We start from the raw sequence: 20966 nt of genomic DNA, 5'->3' as shown, positions 1-20966 counted from the left end.
ATATATAGTATAACCAGTCCTAATTACGTGAGGGGTGGAGCCTATCTCATGCATGTATGCTGTCATGTTTATGTATCAGCAAAGGAAAATTACCATCAGGTAAGTATAGGATTTTCTGTTTTGTTGGTTTTACACATAATACCTATAATCTTCAGTAAACCTTTGTATTATATTTAGGGGGTTGCAGATCAGAGTATGATAAAAACAGAACCAGACAAAAATTAGACATAATTTGAGGATTGTCTTTCTGTGTAACAGAGAGCAAATATCCAATGTGAGCAATCAGTTCGCACTCAATGTGCCGTGTCTCGTCTCCTTGCTGGTACCTTTTGATTGCACCAGGTGTAGTAATTTCAAGTACCATCTTGCCACTATGTCTGTGATTGCAGGGTGCACAGGCAATCAAAGCTGGTTTGCATAGACAATTGTTGATGTCGATTTAAGTTGAAAAAGATCAGAAATCAGGGCAAACTGAACTTGTAAAGTATTAATAAACAACTTGATTTGACTCATAGTAAGTAGTAAACTTGTCACATAGTAACCAATAACTAAACTCATCACACAGCAACAAATAACTGCACTGGTTGCATAGCAACAAGTAGCAAAACTGTTACATTGGCACATATTTAATATACTTTTGGATTTCAAATTTTTTATGGAATTGGGTTCAGTTCAGGAAAACAGATTTAGATAAGGATTTAGATTTGGAGATATAATGTAAGTATAAAACTGCACCTTTATAAATGACTTGCAGGGCTGGAATTCAGAATTCATTTTAGTTTTAGAGGACTCCCATGAGTTAAATAATGTCCTGCACTTTTGCGGAAATGCATACCAGCTGGGAGTCATAGCTTGACCCCCAATTCCACATCTGTTAATGTCTTGCTATGTTATTGCTGTGCGAAGTTGCCACTTTATTAGTGCAGGGTTTGGCACAGTAATAAACAAAAATTGATAAGAGGTGGTTTGGAATATGGGATTTTTGGTTGATAGATGCTCAGACAAATAATTCTATGGGTAATTAAATGCATGGCCCCAAATTTTACATCAGTTCTCGTGGTTTAAGTGTTTTTGCATTTGTAATCCATGTTTGCTGGACTTTTCACTCTTTCTCACTCTATCTTTCTCTTTTTTTCCCAAAAAAATCTCTTTTTCTTACTTCTATTTTCCAAAAATCATGCACTATGTTATCATCATCATTAACAACTTCAGCGTGTTCAACTAGGCTTTGACAAAGAAATCTGGAAGCTTTCTATGCAGAGCTGCACCAGATTTTTGCACGATCCAGTTTTAGTAATTAAACCCCCAATGTGTGTGTGGGAGAGGGGGCTTTATGTTGTATATTTTTCTATGTGAGTAATGAGTAATTCTTTTGCACCTCCACCTACCTCTTGGGTGGGGTCATACTTCCACTGCTCTAACTTGCATTACCTGTATTTTTAGCTTAGACAATGTATAGTGTTTTGTACTTTTTTTTTTTTGTATATTATGAATACCTCTTGTAGCTAGCAAGTGGTGCAACTGAGTGTTTTCCAGTGTGGTGCACTATTTCTGAATAGCCCGCTGTATATTGCCAGAGAGACAAAGCCCTTTTCCCTCTTTCATAGATCTGGGGTCTACAAACTTTCTAAACAAAGGGCAAGTTTACTGCTATTTAGACCTTAGAGGGGGCAGACTGTGGCCTGTGGGAGTAGGACATGTTATGAAAAGAATAGTGCCCCATCAATGGCATCCATGAGAACAAAAATCTCCCATTTTTGGTGTCTGTGGAGGAATAATGCCTCATCATTGGTGTCAGTGGCAGGAATAGTACCACATCTTTAGTCAGTAACAGGAATGGTGCCCCATCATTTGTGTCAGTGGGAGAAATAGAACCACATCTTTGGTGTCAATGGGAGGAATAGCGTCCCAAGGGCTGGATAAAGGCAAGCAAAGGGCCATATCTAGCCCCTGGGCTGCAGTTTGGAGACCACTGTCCTAGATCATTCTTGGTTTTCAGTTAGACTGGTTTAGTCAAAAATTGAGCAGCCATTGCTGGGTTTTCTTATTAAAATTTCCATAATTCTCTGCTAAGTAAATGGCATAAAAATAAAAACACTATGCATTATATGTTTGTAAAATACAGAATTTGTACAAGTAATGAAAAATATATTGGGACTTAAACGTGTAAACATTAAAAACTACAATTGTCCAAAAAAAAGCTTTTGCCTCTTTGCAGACAGATCGTGGTGGAGATGTAGAAGACAGAGGAAAGGTTCTGGTCTCTTTGATGTACAATACTCAGCAAGGAGGGCTTATTGTAGGCATTATTCGTTGTGTTCACCTGGCAGCAATGGATGCTAATGGTTACTCTGATCCATTTGTTAAACTGTAAGTACTGGGGTATGTATTTTTATATAAAAGTAGCACAAGTACATGGATATGTCTGTATATTAAAGAGTACTGTGTAGTCTTCACAAAGGTTTAGGAACTGTCTGTGCTGGCTGGCAGAGTCTGGAATGCAATAATGAAATATTAATATTAATAGAATTAGAAATAATCTGACATGTAAACACTTCTGAAATGTACAGTATATGTTTAGCTGTTTGCAGAAGCTCAGCCATAAAGTAAAGGGATCGATATATATATTTTTTCTTTTACAACAAAGCGAAAAGCAACTCCATCTGTTCCAGTAATTTTGAAGTTACAAAAAGAAGGATCCTCGTAGGAGTACACATGGACCAGAAAAACTTTTTTTTTTCATATACAGTTATAACAAATTGTGAAACTAAATTAAGCAACAGCGACCAAAAGTAGATGGAAAATAACCCAGGCATTAATGAGTTGGATTGGGAGTAAATATTTCCAGCTCACCTCTGAAATAAATGCTCCACATCACAAGATGGCATTAAATAGAACTCTACTCACTTGCCCTCCAGCAATGAGACTTCCATACACTCTTTCCTTAGTTTTACTTAGTTTTTGCTTAGTTTTTTTCTGGGTTCAGTGTCTTTGGCTGTCTTGATTCACTGTCCTGGAATAACGTTACATCTACGCTTGTCTGTGGCAGTTGATTTATCTGGGCAGCCGATATGCACAGCTCAGTGTACATTGTCAAGAACTGATCTCCATACTGGTCCAGGGCCCTTGACTCAGAGAATATCATAGCCAGTGTGTCTATATTACTGGGAGGCTAGCATTTTCTATAGGAGGTCAGTAATGACAGCTCCTATATTGCTTTATAAAAAGTTTACTTTTCAAAAAAAAAATTGTAAAGAGAATAAATGGCTCACAGACAAAAAAACTATACACCAACATATTAATTTCACCAGAATACTGTGTTATATTATTTGAAGGAATAGTAGACAAAAACAGAACATTTTAATGTGTGGGTATTGCTAAAGAATCAATTTCTAGTAGTTAAACAACCCTGCCTCTAAACAGTTTCTCAGAGAATTGGCATGTATTTTAGGTGACGTGCATTTAGTATTGTTTAGATAGAAAAAAAATAAAAAGTCAGCACAACCAAAGAGCAACATGTAGGGCTCTTTTTTCCAGAACAATGGATCAGTAAGCAGAGGTCCTGAATCGATGTTCTCTTGGCTATACATTTTGCTAGCATTGGGAAATGTGGAAAAATCCATGACAAAGCATCTGGTGTAGTTTTGAAGCCTAACACAGAGCACAACAGAAAAAAAACCCCTTGCAGTTGGATCTATAATGTATGCAGTGAGGGCGAGGGTGCAACCGCATCTAGGAGCAACTTCTGGAGAAGGTTGTGGCAGAGTGGTCACACAGATCAAAGGAGTCTGATATAATATCATAATATTTGTGGTTTTTCAAACGCAAATATTTTGGAAAAAATATAATTTATTGAATTTTTGTGCACACAAACACAGTGTAATACCCAATTTTTTTGTAAAAATATAAAAGTTCATGTTACACAAAATAAATAGATACATAACATGTCATGCTTTAAAATTGCTAATGCCTGTAGGATGGCAACAAACTACTGTATTTAAACATTTTTATAAGTGATGCTTTAAAAGCCTTTACAGGTTTACAGGTACAGGTTTACATATCTGTGCGGGGATGACATAAGGGCGGGAAGTAGTTAACGTGCATTTGTTGGATTTATAAATCTGGATCAGAGAAATGTTATAAATTGCAGAATTTGCTGTTTACTTTTGTGTGTTGTTTCTTAAACCTGGCAGATTTTCTAATCCTTCTCCACTCTATCCAAAACTAAACAAAATTGCCTTTAGTTATATTTTAAGCTTGTCATACACCTAGTAAAGTGCCAGTTCGTTTTAACCACTTTTAAGCCAATTGGCATTGCAAATGGCATGTGAATGTTAACAAATGCAGTAACTATGCTAGTTTACATGTACAAATCATTTGTATTTCTACATTTATAGATTTCTAAAACCAGAGGGAGGTAAGAAAGGGAAGCAGAAGACTCAGATAAAAAAAAAGACTCTTAACCCAGAATTCAATGAGGTAAAAATGTTACACATGTACCAAATTTTTTTTCTGGTTTGTAGATTTTAGTTGGCTTTTCGTTGACTTTTATTGACTTTCAATAATTTTTTTTTCAAGTTGTTATTGCTACCTAAAGAGGGCAGATTCTCCCTCTTTATTTATCACAGTATTTTTATTGTCAGAAAGTGAGGGGATAGCCAAAAAATGTAAGTTGTCACCAAAACAAGAAGTGAGGGAAACTTCACCAATACGGACACCTATTCCTCAGAAAACTTTCTAACATGGGAGTTCTATTCACTTTGGAGAGAGGGGGAATTAAACTTCCAGACTGTGTCTTAGATTACACTTTGTGGAATTATCTGGGGCAATTGCTCTATAGAATCGATATTGTTTGCATTATAGTTAATTATAAGCATTAAGTTGGACCAGTGGTAAGAATGTTAGGTACTACTAAACTGGCTCACAAAGGAGGACAACTGCAGCCATCTAGTGGACGGTGCTGTTACTGCTTTTCTAAAGAAGGGACTGATATTTTTTATAAGTAACTGGAAAACAGTTTCCTGAAGTCGGTTGGTTTCAGGAAATTCAATTTATTTTTCCTTCTTCATTTTAGCCCTTTAAATTTTATAAAACTGTAATATGAAACCACAGATTAGTAACCTAATACAGCTTCATATTGTGTGTATCTATTTGCTTCAGGAATTCTTCTTTGATGTAAAGCACAGCGATCTTGCAAAAAAACAACTGGATTTATCAGTATGGGACTATGATATTGGAAAATCTAATGACTATATAGGTAAGTTCTGTTCATCATATACTGTATGTTACAGTCTAATCCACTAGTCCATTGATATATCTGATGGAGCTTTTTTGTCATGAAGCTTAGGGCAACAGGGCTGGCAGGTGCAGCAAATTGTGATCACTTTTTAAAATGTTCTTTCTTTTCTCGCTTCCTCTTGATGTTTGTGATTAAATCTAGAATAGATAACTGGGGCAATAACATTTCAGGGGCTTCTGAGACATGTTGTAAGCCATTCTATATTTCTTAAACATTTTCTTTGTGTACTGTACAGTTGAAAAGTCTATAGATGGTATTGTTCAAACTGTATGGGAATGTCTTCCTGTCTTTGGTGGGTGAACTGGGACCACTTCTTACCACTATGTTCAGACACCAGACACGTCAAATAGAGGAGTAAATAGTCCATTCCACAAGATTTTTGTTCTTCATCATTTATCCTTTATTCGCTCATCTGGAATTACCCTTACCCATCTTTTTTAAGTTGGCTGAGATAATAGTTCTCTTAAAATTGAGAATTATGACCACTTTTTACCATGAAACGAACACACCAGGCAAGTAAAAAATTCCCCCCGAGGAGGGAATAGTAATGTCCGTTCTGAGGAGTTGTAATTATTATACTCATTTCTTTACACCTGGCATCACAGAACTAGATGTAGCTGATGCAGCGTCTACATTTAGATTGAACCTGAAAGCAAAATATTGGTGCCATTAAAGGAGTTGTAAAGAAAAAAAAATTCACCTTAATGCAATCTATGCATTAAAGGGGTTGTAAAGGAAAACTTTTCACTTCCTCATTGTTCGTTTTTGCTCAGAAGTTGCTCTATTTTTTCTCTGTTCTGTTCACTTCCTGCTTGTCTGATTTTACAGACCACCGTGACGGGAGGGTTTACTGCGGTGGTCAGTAACGTGCTCACCCCCTCCTGGGAACTACATCTGTGTGGCAGGACGCTCTCTACGTGTTAGAGACCTCCAGGAGGTGTGAATTACTGGGCGTGCAGCAATTCATACTGGGAAATGTAGTTCTTACATGAATGAACGATGCAAACCAGGAAGTGAATGAGAGAACAGAAACTAGAATACCGGAGGTGATATAGATGAAGGAATTTAATAGGTATTTACTCATTTTTTACAGGATCATTACACTATTCTGTCTGTCTACCTTGCAGACATTAATTTTAGGCAAAAATTTTTTTTCCTTTACAACTCCTTTAACCTCCCTGGCGGTATGATTCTTTCAGAAAAAACATGCTGAAAGCGGTACCATTATTTGCAAGGAAATTTGGCGTTTTATATTGTAGGTCTGTAATTTTTAGAAATAACTCACTTAAATCTGACCAAACAAGATTCTAATAGGCATCCCGGGTATGACATTTTTTTAAAAACAAAATTATAAATTATAATATAATAAATAATTATAAATAATTATAACAAATAATAATATAATTATAATAACAATTATTCAATAATGTAATCAAATTAAAATCACTGAAATTTGCTCAGTTGCAGAATTGTTGCTGTCATTATTTTTTTTTTTTATGACGAATTTCCCCACAAATCGCTATCGCACAATTCTGCAAGTGATTATAATTTATTATCGCTGTTTTTTAGCTGATCTAAAACGATTTTTGACATAAAGGGACACTTTTGGTTGGTATGGACAATCTACAGTTTGCAGGGAGAAAGAAACATTTTTATTATATATGGGTAAAAGGTGGAGTTGCGCTTAAAAAAACAACAAACTGTGTCTTGTGCAGATCCCCAGTAAACAACAACAAAAAAAGTCCAATAAACAATCTGGAAGATTTCTTCAGATATGCAAAAAATGTAAAAAAATTTGATAGAAACAGTTCATTGTGAAAACAGCTGTTGAAAACGTGTTCAAGCAAGGAAGTGTAAAGAAACCAGAATTAATCCAGGATGCCTGGTATTGCTGACCCTTACCGGAGTTAATGATCCACAGGATCAAAACGAGCGGATAGCCATACACCTGGGCTAAACAGGGGAACGAATCCACAGCCAGACACAGACACCCGATGATCCAGCAATGGGGAGCAACCAAAAAGGGAACAAAACTCCAATAGTGTGATATTGTACAATAAATAAAGTAAAATAAAATAAAACCCCCAAGTGACTGGCAGACGGACAGTGTGACAAAAACCTCCACCTCAGAACACACTGGTCCTTACCAGATTCAAGTGAATAAAAGCAGTGAAATCCTGGAAGATGGTTATGCAGCTGTAGTAGGGAGAACTCACATCCAGCAATCCTTAAAGAGGCACTCAGGGCAATGGTCCCACCATCAGAGAAAGAAAGGGGCCACAATGGTGTAATATCGTTTGACAAATTTAATAAATAAAAATAGCTCACTTACAGGTAGGTAGAAAAAAATCAGCAGACAGACAAAGTTCCGACCGGTACGGAACTGTTCCTCACAAGCGGTGACGTCAAACACGCCTCCTCCCTAGGGAAGTGTTTGACGTCACCGCTTGTGAGGAACAGTTCCGTACCGGTCGGAACTTTGTCTGTCTGCTGATTTTTTTCTACCTACCTGTAAGTGAGCTATTTTTATTTATTAAATTTGTCAAACGATATTACACCATTGTGGCCCCTTTCTTTCTCTGATGGTGGGACCATTGCCCTGAGTGCCTCTTTAAGGATTGCTGGATGTGAGTTCTCCCTACTACAGCTGCATAACCATCTTCCAGGATTTCACTGCTTTTATTCACTTGAATCTGGTAAGGACCAGTGTGTTCTGAGGTGGAGGTTTTTGTCACACTGTCCGTCTGCCAGTCACTTGGGGGTTTTATTTTATTTTACTTTATTTATTGTACAATATCACACTATTGGAGTTTTGTTCCCTTTTTGGTTGCTCCCCATTGCTGGATCATCGGGTGTCTGTGTCTGGCTGTGGATTCGTTCCCCTGTTTAGCCCAGGTGTATGGCTATCCGCTCGTTTTGATCCTGTGGATCATTAACTCCGGTAAGGGTCAGCAATACCAGGCATCCTGGATTAATTCTGGTTTCTTTACACTTCCTTGCTTGAACACGTTTTCAACAGCTGTTTTCACAATGAACTGTTTCTATCAAATTTTTTTACATTTTTTGCATATCTGAAGAAATCTTCCAGATTGTTTATTGGACTTTTTTTGTTGTTGTTTACTGGGGATCTGCACAAGACACAGTTTGTTGTTTTTTTAAGTGCAACTCCACCTTTTACCCATATCATTATTTGTTTGTATAAACATTTTGAGTTTTCAGCTACCACTTACTTTATTAGACAAGCGCACTTTTTTTCCCTTTTACCATTTTTATTATATAAAATGACATGCAGAACACTGGGCAGACCACTAGGGACAAGGGGTGTGTGTTTTTTTTACATACAGTACTGTAATCTATAAGATTACAGTATACTGTATGTATAGTGTTTGTTTACTTTTTTGAATTTGGCGCCGTTCTCCGCCCCCGTGCATCGTAACGTCGCAGGGAACGGAGATCGGCGTCACACGGAGGCACTGTGTGAATCGAGCGAGGTCCCGCTCGCTCACACAGCGCGGTGGCATCGCTGGATCCAGGGACAAGGTAAGTAAAAAGTGCCTGTGGATCTAGCGAGGCAAGCCCGAGTCTGACTCGGGGTTACCGCTCGCAGCAGGAAAATCTAACCCCGAGTCAGACTCGGGAACACTGCCAGGCAGGTTAAGGTGAAAAAACATCTGATGATTCTGGCCCCCCCGAGCCCCCGTTTTACTTACCTGACCCCTCGAAAATCCTGCGCTCGGTCCCGAGATCCTCTTCGCCACTCAGCCTGGCCGCTGATTGGCTAGAGCTGATGGATTGAGAGCAGTGCAGCCATTGGCTGGCGCTGCTGTCAATCACATCCAGTGACGCGGAGCGCCACGGGGCGGGGCCAAGTGATACAGTAAGCGGCTATGGCCGGTCGCTGTATCACGGGAGCACGCCCGCAAGGACTCCTCACCATGCAAGCTCTATCGCATGAATGTGGTGAGTTCTTGCGGGGAGGACCAGAGACAGCCACCGAAGGACCGCAGAAGATGTGGATCGGGGCCACTCTGTGCAAAACGAACTGCACAGTGGAGGTAAGTATGTTTGTTATTTTAAAGAAAAAATGTTTTTACTTTATTAACCCTTTAACTGAAGAGTGTCTGACTGCTATGTAATGCATGAGTATTGTAAAAAATGATCTTCTCAGGATCAATCACATAGAGTATACAGCTCTAACAAATTCTCAATTTCTTTAGAGTATAAATAAAACATGATCTAGATCAGTCGCAGTCCACAAAGGAGTTTACTGTTTAATGTTCATATCACAGAAATGATGTACACACTAGGGACAATTTTGTCTAGATGCCAATCAAGCCATAAGTTTGCTTTTGGGTTTTGGAAAAAGATTGGATTACTTACAGAAACCTGTGCAAACATGAACATACAGACTCCTAGTAGATTGATCATAGGACTCTAGCTCTGAACAACAAGTCTGCTAAGCACATTGGGGGTTATCCACAAAGCCTTGGCGCAACGTAACTTTTCTGATTTAAGTTACTCCGCCGCAAAATTCCCAAGTTAGGTGCCGATCCACAAAGCACTTACCTGGAATTTTGCGGCGCTGTAACTTAAATCCGTCCGGCGCAAGGCGTTCCTATTCAAATGGGCGAGTCCCATTTAAATTAGGCGCGCTCCCGCGCCGGACGTACTGCGCATGCTCCATCGGGTAAATTACCCGACGTGCATTGCGCTAACTGACGTCGCTCCGACGTCATTTGCTTAGACGTTACCGTAAATGGCGTCCAGCGCCATTCACGGACGTCTTACGCAAACGACGTAGAATTTAAAATTCGACGCGGGAACGACGGCCATACTTAACATGGCTTAGGACAACTAGGGCTTAGCCCTAGTTTTACGTGGCGGAACTCGACGTAAACGACGTAGATTTAGAGCGTCGGGCCCGTCGGAGCGTTCGTGGATCGCCGTAACTGGTCATTTGCATATTCTACGCCGGCCTCAATGGCCTCGCCACCTAGCGGCCGGCCTAGAATTGCATCCTTAAGATCCGACAGTGTAATTCAATTACACATGTCGGATCTTCGTCCTAACTATGGGAAACTGAGTCTGTGGATCAGTTCCATAGTTAGGACCAGGGATACGACGGAGTAACAGCAGTTACTCCGCCGTATCTCTTTTGAGGATCTGGCCCATTGTCTTCACATTGTTCAATTAGTGAATTTGCAAATTAAACAATACTTTACTATTTTAAACTGAAGTTTAATCAGCGTTATACTTTGCCTTCCCTGGTTCCTCCCTCATACCCTCATAAACATGCTAATTCAAATAAAAAATTAAACCTTTGTCTTTCTGTGCAATGCAGGCAGATCATTGTTAGTAGGAGGGGCATGCAAGGTGCAATATATATTTCCTGAAGACAGTACAGCACCCTGTCCCACTACACCTCTTAAGAGTCCTCGGACCCAAATGCAAGTCGTGGGCTGGCTTTTGAGAGGAGTTATGTAAATAGCAAATGCCTTGATTGTGGATGTCAGTCTGAATGGGTTGAGTTTCTAGGCCGACTGTATTTGTATTCAGACCCCCTTAGAATACACCCTATAACAAAGGGTTACATTCCTCGGTAAATGTGTTTATTTGTTGACAGGTTCCTATGTTTACCCCTTCAGATTTGTGGGTGTAGTGTAATAATTCAAACAACTCACAAGTCGTATAGTAATAAAATAAATTTACTTGGCTTCAGTTAAAGATGGAGTACAGATGGTAAAAAGGATAAATACAGCTTCAATTAAATCAACATCGGGAAACGTCAGAAAGCCTTGGAGATGGCAACCTTTCCACAAGGTTCTAGGCACACTCACCTCATAGATGTCCTAGATGAGGTCCTGATGTGGGCTTCTCTGTTCTCCTATATACATGTGAAACGTATTGAAAGGTCCCCCAGGTTATAACCAATTATATCAAATGGCTGATTTTACCCAGTCTGGTCATATAAGAGTTTCCTGCTTAGGGATGTGATCATATGTATACATGTAGCAAGTATACATACATATATATATATATATATATATATATATATATATATATATATATATATATATATATATAAAGATACTGATACATATACAGTATAAATGCAGAAGTAATTATCTATACACTCATTATTAATAGCATAACAATTTATATTAAGTCCTTTGTAAATCAATAATTGTTATGAACCTGTACTTCACAACCGCCTGTAATGTAGAGCCTTCATGATTGAAAGAACTGAATTTCATGGAATGAAATTGGTGGGACAGGAAAATTAAGGCTGGAAAAGACTGAAAGTAAGGCTAGATTTCAGCTTTAATATATTTTTACAGCATTTTTGACATTTGAATTTAGAGTTTCAAATGTGGCATTATATATCCTGTAGGTATAAATACAGTATATTGTTAGTAAACCTATTAATTTCTCCAAACTTTTTGCCCTAGTTTAAATGATAGCTTGTGCTTTAGACCGATTTTGTTAATGCTAATAATATAAATGGTGCGCTATTCCCTGTGTTAAAGTGGATGTAAACCCTTGAAAAAAATTTTTAAACACCTGCAAGACAAAGCCATAATGAGCTAGTATGACTAGCATACTAGCTCATTATGCATTACTTACCTTAGAATCAAAGCCCCGAAGCCATCCTTATCTCCCCCTCTGGCCGCAGACATCTCTTCAGATACCCGGAAGGTTACTTCCGGGTATCACCGCTCCAGCACTGTGTTTGGCCGGAGCGGCGATGACGTCACTCCCACGCATGAGCACGGGAGCTGTCAAATACGGCATTGCCGTTTTTATGAATGGGGATTTTACTGCACCTGCGCTGTTGTCTACGGCGCGCATGCGCCGTAGGCAACGATGTACATCTGTGGAAAATATCTCCTAAACCGTGTAGGTTTAGGACATATTGCAAATACCTACAGGTAAGCCTTAATCTAGGCTCCACTTTAAAGTATGCAACAGTATGGGGTTTATTTACTAAAACTGGAGAGTGCAAAATCAGACTCACATCTGCACTCTAAGGTGCTCAAAACAGTACATATGAATACACAATCTATGTATGAAAAAAAAATGTGCCTAATGTGATAAACAATTATATCGCACACAGTTCATATTCATGAACAAAGATGCAGCATGTGGAATCTTTTCAGACAGATTTCTGCATTAATCTTCTATGCTGAAAAAGCGCAGACATGTTGCAAAATCTCTACTGAATTCCACTGGTAAGTAATCTCCAGTGAAATGAAATATGATGTATCATAAAGTAAAGTTGGCCTCTTACCAGATATGGTGGATCCCTATAACAGAGATCAGACTCACTGTGGAATATGACCGCCTTTGTGGATATCACTCTCCTAGGTCCTATTGATTCACTTCCATGGGCGTTCAACTCATCCACATCACAGCAATTAGCCAGTTTAAACTTCTCAGGTGTAATGATATATAAACTTTTGCATCCGTTTAAATAAAGATGGAACTCCAAGAATCAGGAAATCATATGTAAGGAAAGAAAAAGCCTAGTAGTGTAAAACTGCGTACATTTATTAAGATGCTTGTAAAGGTTACACTTACAGCAAAGCAAAAAATTGTCTGATGAAGATGTCAATCAGTCAACCAGTTGAGTGGCACTACAAGGACTCTCCGATCCGACACATTTCTACAAAACAGATTATTAGTATTTATTTGATTCCTTCCTGGTCTTGAGTAGAAGCTGTTCCACCATTTTAGGCCAGCACAGAGATTTACATAAGTTGGGAAGCTCTCGCCCTCTGTTCAAATCTGCAAAAAAGATGTCAGTATGGTTGATGAGGTAATCAGGCCAACATCCCCAATTATATGGAAAACACAAGAATAAACCCCGAATGGAACTTTAGCAGCCTATAACACATAATCAAATCATGATGATAACATATAAATTAGCAGAGCAATATTTGTAAGAAATATCCAATACAAATTTTATTAGGAAAATCGTTAAAAATATAGAAGGCTGGCATACAGTCAAGCCAACATAGTACAAGTTTACAGGAGTGCATACAGTTCTACATATTCCAAGGACTACTGTTATTATGAGAGCACCATGGCAGAATATACATGGAGGACACCCAACGTGTTTCAGAATTCAATCTTTCGTCAGGGGTCTATGCTTTAATAGAACGGATAACTTATATAATGAAGCAAAAAAAGGGATTATAGACCCCATAGTAATCATATAACAGTGAAAGAAGTAATTATTATTCCCTTATTTGTAAATTGCACTTACATGTTGACAACAATTGGAGCTTAAAAACAATTAATGATTACCACATTGCTCAGGGAAAGAAGTAGCCTTATTAATATCTCGACTCCAGGGTGCCGTGACGTGGCTCTGTGGCTCACGCATGCATTTGCAAATGCGTGCGGATAAAACCCCTGTTTTTAATGCATACTGTTAGACAGGTTAATTGGTTGTCTGCGAGCTGGTAGGTAAGTAGGCTTGGTTTTTCCTGGGCATTCCCCAGGCCTTTGTTGTTATTATTATCAGCACCTAAATGAGGTCCAGCAAGACCTGCTAGAGTAACACACTAAAGGAGGGAATGGTGTGGAGATGGAAAAGCAATGTGGTAACAAGACAAAAGGAGGGTGTGTATATATATATATATATATAAAGTTGGATGCATGTATGTGTATGAATACAGATGCATATGTTACTGTGGTCTGTATTGCTATTACATAAAGTACTCACACAGCAAAATAAAAAAGTGTATTATTACTAAGGAGGGTGAACATGTAGATAAATATTAAAGGCCACAACCAAAAAGAGAAAGTAATAATAAAGTAGTTCATCATGCATATAAGATGTCCCAGCCGGTGAAAGATGCCGCACGTCCTAGCCTGTGGATTGGGGAGATGGCTCATGGGACGCTGGGGGTACCTGGACTTTATATACATCTGACTGGTGATAGAAAGCCTGCCAGGCAGTAAATAAGAAAATATTGTGTTGCGCTGATAATCAAGTAAAAAATTGCATACATATATATATATATATATATATATATATATATATATATATATATATACCATATACATAAATAAGAACCCCCTACACCTCAAATCAGGGAGGTATATGTGCAAAAGATAAACAAAAACCACTAAAAAACTATAATGTGAAAAAGTTCTAATAGAACCAGCAAAAATAGTTCATGGAAAAAACACAGTTCAGTACATAGGCTAATAGGAGACAGGTGTGAGATCCACAGTCCTCTGGTGTGCAGCTGTCATTATAGCAAAAAAAAAATATAAAACCTTTCCCTTCTGGACTCCCCGATTAAACACAGGGTATCAGCCGCTCATAAGGAGAAAAGAAAGATATATGGTGCAAATAACGTAATAAAATGGGAAATGAACCCTGCAATACAATGATTGCACTCACGGAACCTCGATGGTAAAAAGGCTCAACTGCAATCAGTCATTGAACGCCGCTCAGTGCTACGATCTCCTCAGAAGGACGGATTCGACCGTCGACCGTCGATCGCGTCACTCGGCTTCTCCCCCACGCGTATCGTCAATAGCCACTTGACTTATTCATGGGTTGCCATGTGACCATGTCAGCAGTCTATTTATACAAGCTGACAATGGAGGCAAGAGCAGAGGGGTGGATCCTTCACATCATTGCCGGCTGACTGGTGCGCTTTAGCCACAACATTTTAATGTGATCTTTACAAGCAAATAAAATACATATATACGAGACCATTTGGAACAAATTAAATGTTAAAATACATTATAAAATTCATTTATGAAACCTTCATTATGAACAACTAATAGCCTATACACGTCACTGCCTCCAGTGGTGAGAAGAATAAATACACCTAATATTACTCAACCACTTTCAAAAATAAATAAAAGAAGGCATAGATAATCACCCCCCCTAGTGGGTGATAGTAATATTACAAGAATTACTGTAGACATGACATACAATGGAAGGGGATAAAAATCCCCCATACTGGTGAATCTTCACCAAAAAAAAACACATGATCAGCTGATCAATAGGTTATAATAATAAACCCAGTCCATAAGATTATTAAAAAATATTAATAACAATATATAATGATAAAAATATATTGATAAAAATATATATATTGATAAAAAAAAAATATATATATATATATATATATATATATATATATATATATATATATATATATATATATATATATATATATATATATACATATAAAAAATATATATATATGGATAAAAAATATAAAAATGCCATTCCTAATGACACCACAAAAGCAGATCACAAATGAGGTGTGTTTGCCTGCACTGAATCACATTGTATCCCAGTACCATGTAATTTGGTGCAGTGTGTTTTTGAAAAGTAGTACATGCACTACTTATTGTGCAATCCAACATGATTCCAACCCATTCAAATGATTAGGATGAAAATTGTAGCACTTTTCTGTGTGATTCATGTGTGAACTGGCCCGAGGGACTGTGGACACTGATGTAAAGGGGGGGGGGGGCTCAGATGTAAATGGGGGGCTATAATGTAAAGGGAAGCTATGATGTCAAGGGAAGGATGAGGACACTGATGTACAGGGGGACTGTAATGTAAAGGGGGGCTGTGATGTGTTATAGCGCAAACATTACATTTGAAGACAATGTTACTAACTGGACCTCTGTGAATTTTAGTTCAAGTCTCTACCTTTCTTTGGTAGTAGTGTGAAATGAGCAATGACCATATGCAATTTGTGTGACTATTATGTCACATTTTACCAGCAGGAGGCACTGCATGTTGTATTTTGAGCTCAGTGAAATAGAGATATGGTAAACAAAGATATTATTTGTCTTCTTTATGGAGTGTTCAGACGCACTGGAGAAATACAGTATACCGTATTTGCCGGCGTATAAAACGACTGGGCGTATAAGACGACCCCCTATTTTTCCAGGAAAAATGTTGGTTTTGGGATATACTCGCCGTATAAGATGACCCCCCTTCCTACTAGTCTGTCTGGAAGCTGAGGGGTAGCCAGAACAACCACTGACAGGAACAACCGCTGACAGAAACAGGCTTTTTTTCAAATCTCACTGTGCCATTACATTACATGCCTCCACTGTGCCATTACATTACATGACATGCCTCCACTGTGCCATTACATTACATGCCTCCACTGTGCCATTACATGCCTCTACTGTGCCATTACATGCCTCCACTGTGCCATCACATGCCTCCACTGTGCCATCACATGCCTCCACTGTGCCATCACATGCCTCCACTGTGCCATTGCCAACCTCACTGTTCCGGCCAAGATGATCTCCCTACCTTATTTTGTTTTCAGATTTTGGGTTTCAGGCTGCGGGCATCCATGATTCAAAAGCCGCGCTTCCTCCTCAGACTGTTCCGTGATAGGCGGAACACTAATTTTCCCAGCATAGCCTCTGTTCAGTGTTCCGCCTATCACGGATGTCCTCTCGTCCGAGGATGAGAAGGCATCCGTGATAGGCGGAACACTGAACAAAGGCCCTGCTGGGAAAATGAGTGTTCCGCCTATCACGGAACAGTCTGAGGAGGGGGCGCGGCTTTTGAATCATGGATGCCCGCAGCCTGACTGAGACAGGTACCGGCGTATAAGACGACCCCCCGACTTTTAAAGCATTTTTGCATCCAAAAGGTCGTCTTATACGCTGGAAAATACCGTACTCTATTTGGCTTGAAAGACCTTTCAAGAGTAGGGCTCCTTCTGTTTCAAACAACATTTAGAAACATGATTGTTTCCAAACCTTGTTAGTTATACACAAAACACAATCTACCTTTCATCTATTCTCATTCATCATGACTTATATGACAGGTTAATTATTGCCTTGGTAATGCATGAATGCAACTTGATTGCACTGCATCAGCGTGTACAATCAGACAGAAAAGATAACTGATAACCTTATAATTTTGTTAATCAAAGCATAATTTCCACATAAAAATTGCACATAACAAGTTAGTCATCAAAATATGAGCTCAGGTTCATTGCCATTAATACTATTGATTAAATACTTTGGATAAATGGAACCGGTCAAAAATACATGCTGGAAAAAAATAAAAATACATGCTGAAAATCTGTTTATCTTTTTCATTGCAAAACAGACAGAAAATGGCCAGCTGTGATAGTAAAGAATACATATCATGACTTATATAGTATAGAAAGAGTGGGACCAAGCTCAGCCTTCCTCGCTATACTAGATTGATTTTTATTACTGTCTTTTCCCTCACTGTGAGGGTTTCCTTCCATTTGCTGTTCTGTCAGACAGCTATAAAATAGACAATACTTGAGGAAACATCTTACTGGGGATACAGACAGCAGTAAAATGTCAGAAGTTTTAACCCACTGATGTCCAAAATATGGCCTTTTTGTACTGTGTGGCACAGTATCTAGCAGTAGCATTGATCTGCTATCAGCTAGTCCTTAGTTTTAATATAAATCCTGTATAAACTCTTCTCTACAGTGTTTGATTTTGCTTTGTGGTAAACTTTAACACATTTCTATTATCTGACAGTTTTATATCAAGTTATTATGTCTGGATTCTCCCTGTAGGTGGCTGTCAGCTGGGCATCAATGCCAAAGGAGAGCGCTTGAAACACTGGTATGAGTGCCTGAAGAATAAAGATAAGAAGATTGAGCGCTGGCATGTTCTACAAAATGAAAACCATGTATCAAGTGATTAAATGACAGCTGCCGTGTTCCCCAAATGATCACGCTCTGTACCAACTCACTGTAAACTTTTTATGTCTTGTCTTCCAAAGCATTCACACTTTTGGCTTTTAGAGATAGAGAAAATATAGTTGCTCCTAGTATATTCTTTATTAGATATAAATACTGCTTTTTTTGTTTGCCTTCAGAACAAATGCTGATAGATGAATTTTAATGATACAGGGAGTGCAGAATTATTAGGCAAGTTGTATTTTTGAGGATTAATTTTATTATTGAACAACAACCATGTTCTCAATGAACCCAAAAAACTCATTAATATCAAAGCTGAATATTTTTGGAAGTAGTTTTTAGTTTGTTTTTAGTTTTAGCTATTTTAGGGGGATATCTGTGTGTGCAGGTGACTATTACTGTGCATAATTATTAGGCAACTTAACAAAAAAAAAATATATACCCATTTCAATTATTTATTTTTACCAGTGAAACCAATATAACATCTCAACATTCACAAATATACATTTCTGACATTCAAAAACAAAACAAAAACAAATCAGTGACCAAAATAGCCACCTTTCTTTGCAAGGACACTCAAAAGCCTGCCATCCATGGATTCTGTCAGTGTTTTGATCTGTTCACCATCAACATTGCGTGCAGCAGCAACCACAGCCTCCCAGACACTGTTCAGAGAGGTGTACTGTTTTCCCTCCTTGTAAATCTCACATTTGATGATGGACCACAGGTTCTCAATGGGGTTCAGATCAGGTGAACAAGGAGGTCATGTCATTAGTTATTCTTCTTTTATACCCTTTCTTGCCAGCCACGCTGTGGAGTACTTGGACACGTGTGATGGAGCATTGTCCTGCATGAAAATCATGTTTTTCTTGAAGGATGCAGACTTCTTCCTGTACCACTGCTTGAAGAAGGTGTCTTCCAGAAACTGGCAGTAGGACTGGGAGTTGAGCTTGACTCCATCCTCAACCCGAAAAGGCCCCACAAGCTCATCTTTGATGATACCAGCCCAAACCAGTACTCCACCTCCACCTTGCTGGCGTCTGAGTCGGACTGGAGCTCTCTGCCCTTTACCAATCCAGCCACGGGCCCATCCATCTGGCCCATCAAGACTCACTCTCATTTCATCAGTCCATAAAACCTTAGAAAAATCAGTCTTGAGATATTTCTTGGCCCAGTCTTGACGTTTCAGCTTGTGTGTCTTGTACAGTGGTGGTCGTCTTTCAGCCTTTCTTACCTTGGCCATGTCTCTGAGTATTGCACACCTTGTGCTTTTGGGCACTCCAGTGATGTTGCAGCTCTGAAATATGGCCAAACTGGTGGCAAGTGGCATCTTGGCAGCTGCACGCTTGACTTTTCTCAGTTCATGGGCAGTTATTTTGCGCCTTGGTTTTTCCACACGCTTTTTGCGACCCTGTTGACTATTTTGAATGAAACGCTTGATTGTTCGATGATCACGCTTCAGAAGCTTTGCAATTTTAAGAGTGCTGCATCCCTCTGCAAGATATCTCACTATTTTTGACTTTTCTGAGCCTGTCAAGTCCTTCTTTTGACCCATTTTGCCAAAGGAAAGGAAGTTGACTAATAATTATGCACACCTGATATAGGGTGTTGATGTCATTAGACCACACACCTTCTCATTACAGATATGCACATCACCTAATATGCTTAATTGGTAGTAGGCTTTCGAGCCTATACAGCTTGGAGTAAGACAACATGCATAAAGAGGATGATGTGGTCAAAATACTCATTTGCCTAATAATTCTGCACTCCCTGTACATGTGTTTGTTTCTCAGCCTTCTTTTTAATGCTTACCAATCATGTTAATTGGCACTCACTTAGAAAACTACAGCAAAGGAATTTGGATAAGTTGCTCATAGAAAGCTATCGGCCTGAAAGGTTAAAAGATACAGTTCTGCATCTAAAATGTGGCTATGGGCAACAGCACTATTTCTTTGCTTCTGTTTTTAGATATGAGCCCCTTTGCTCTACAGCTAACTGTGAAAAAGCGCAGCTTATCAGATGTTTTCATTCCCTTTCTAAGCACTGCTTGGGCAATGACCGTTTACAATGCCATGCAAGTGGTTGTTATGGGCAACACCACACTTTCTGCCCAGTTACCTGTGGAGCATGTTTTTAAAATGTCCACCATAGTTAAAACAAAATCCACTTAGATTACAACCGCTAACCGGCAATCTGATATAATATATATATATATGTAGACTGAACTTTTTTTTTTATCTTTACTAAGGCACAAAGTATTTGCACATTGATTTATGGTAAATACACTTCTAGTCTTGCAGTATAGAAAAACTTACTGTTTATCTGACAGGCTTGAGTTTCCACCATATATTACATTCTACAAAATAACAATTTCAGAGCACAAAACAAAAATGTCTGTATTTTCTAAGATTTACACACCTACTGACTTCTAGAAGATTAAAGAAATAAAACCGTATGCTATAAACGTACAAACATGATGAAGTTAAGACTTTTTGCAGTACACCTTGATAATCACATATTTCAACACCAGAAAACTCAAAATTCAATGATGTGTTTTTCCATGTTGCTGATGTGTTTTTTAGACTAAATATTTAAATCCAGGCAAAGGGGTTTCCTACTTTGAAAAAGTGGATATGTGAATCAGACCAGTGACAGTCCTTGTAGAACACAACGGGTTGACCCTGCCTTGCCTTTGGTTTGTTAAGTTCCCATGTTTTCTACCGCGATTCCATTATAAAACAATCACATTACATTTAGTAATAGTACATTGAATGTGATATCATTTGTTCTCCAAAAGTATTTAAACTAGTGGTCCCCAACCTTTTTCCGTGTCAGAAACATTTTAATGACTTTCCTGACATAACAGAAATGTCATAGTATGTCATTTAAACTTTGTTTTCTTAGTGACAATATCTTTATTAACAAAAGAACCCAAGTGTTCTTAGAACATAACTTGAAAATAATAATAAAAA

The 20966-nt window shown here is 38.5% G+C and overlaps 1 protein-coding gene across 2 annotated transcripts in view; it reads left to right on the top strand.

Moving 5' to 3' along the window:
• The window catches only part of RPH3A (rabphilin 3A), a 373169-nt gene extending 354969 nt beyond the window's left edge, over positions 1 to 18200 (top strand). For both annotated transcript variants that reach the window (XM_040346131.1, XM_040346123.1), the window contains 4 exons: positions 2219 to 2370; positions 4398 to 4479; positions 5161 to 5257; positions 17869 to 18200. In XM_040346131.1, coding sequence (XP_040202065.1) covers positions 2219 to 2370; positions 4398 to 4479; positions 5161 to 5257; positions 17869 to 17999 — 462 coding nt within the window. In that variant the 3' untranslated portion in view covers positions 18000 to 18200. The remainder of the gene's footprint in view (positions 1 to 2218; positions 2371 to 4397; positions 4480 to 5160; positions 5258 to 17868) is intronic.
• The last annotated feature ends 2766 nt before the right edge of the window (positions 18201 to 20966 follow it).

The sequence above is a fragment of the Rana temporaria genome, chromosome 1 (assembly GCF_905171775.1).
Source record: "Rana temporaria chromosome 1, aRanTem1.1, whole genome shotgun sequence".
In the NCBI taxonomy this organism is placed as follows: Eukaryota; Metazoa; Chordata; class Amphibia; order Anura; family Ranidae; genus Rana; species Rana temporaria.
This window is presented reverse-complemented; position numbering and strand designations above follow the sequence as displayed.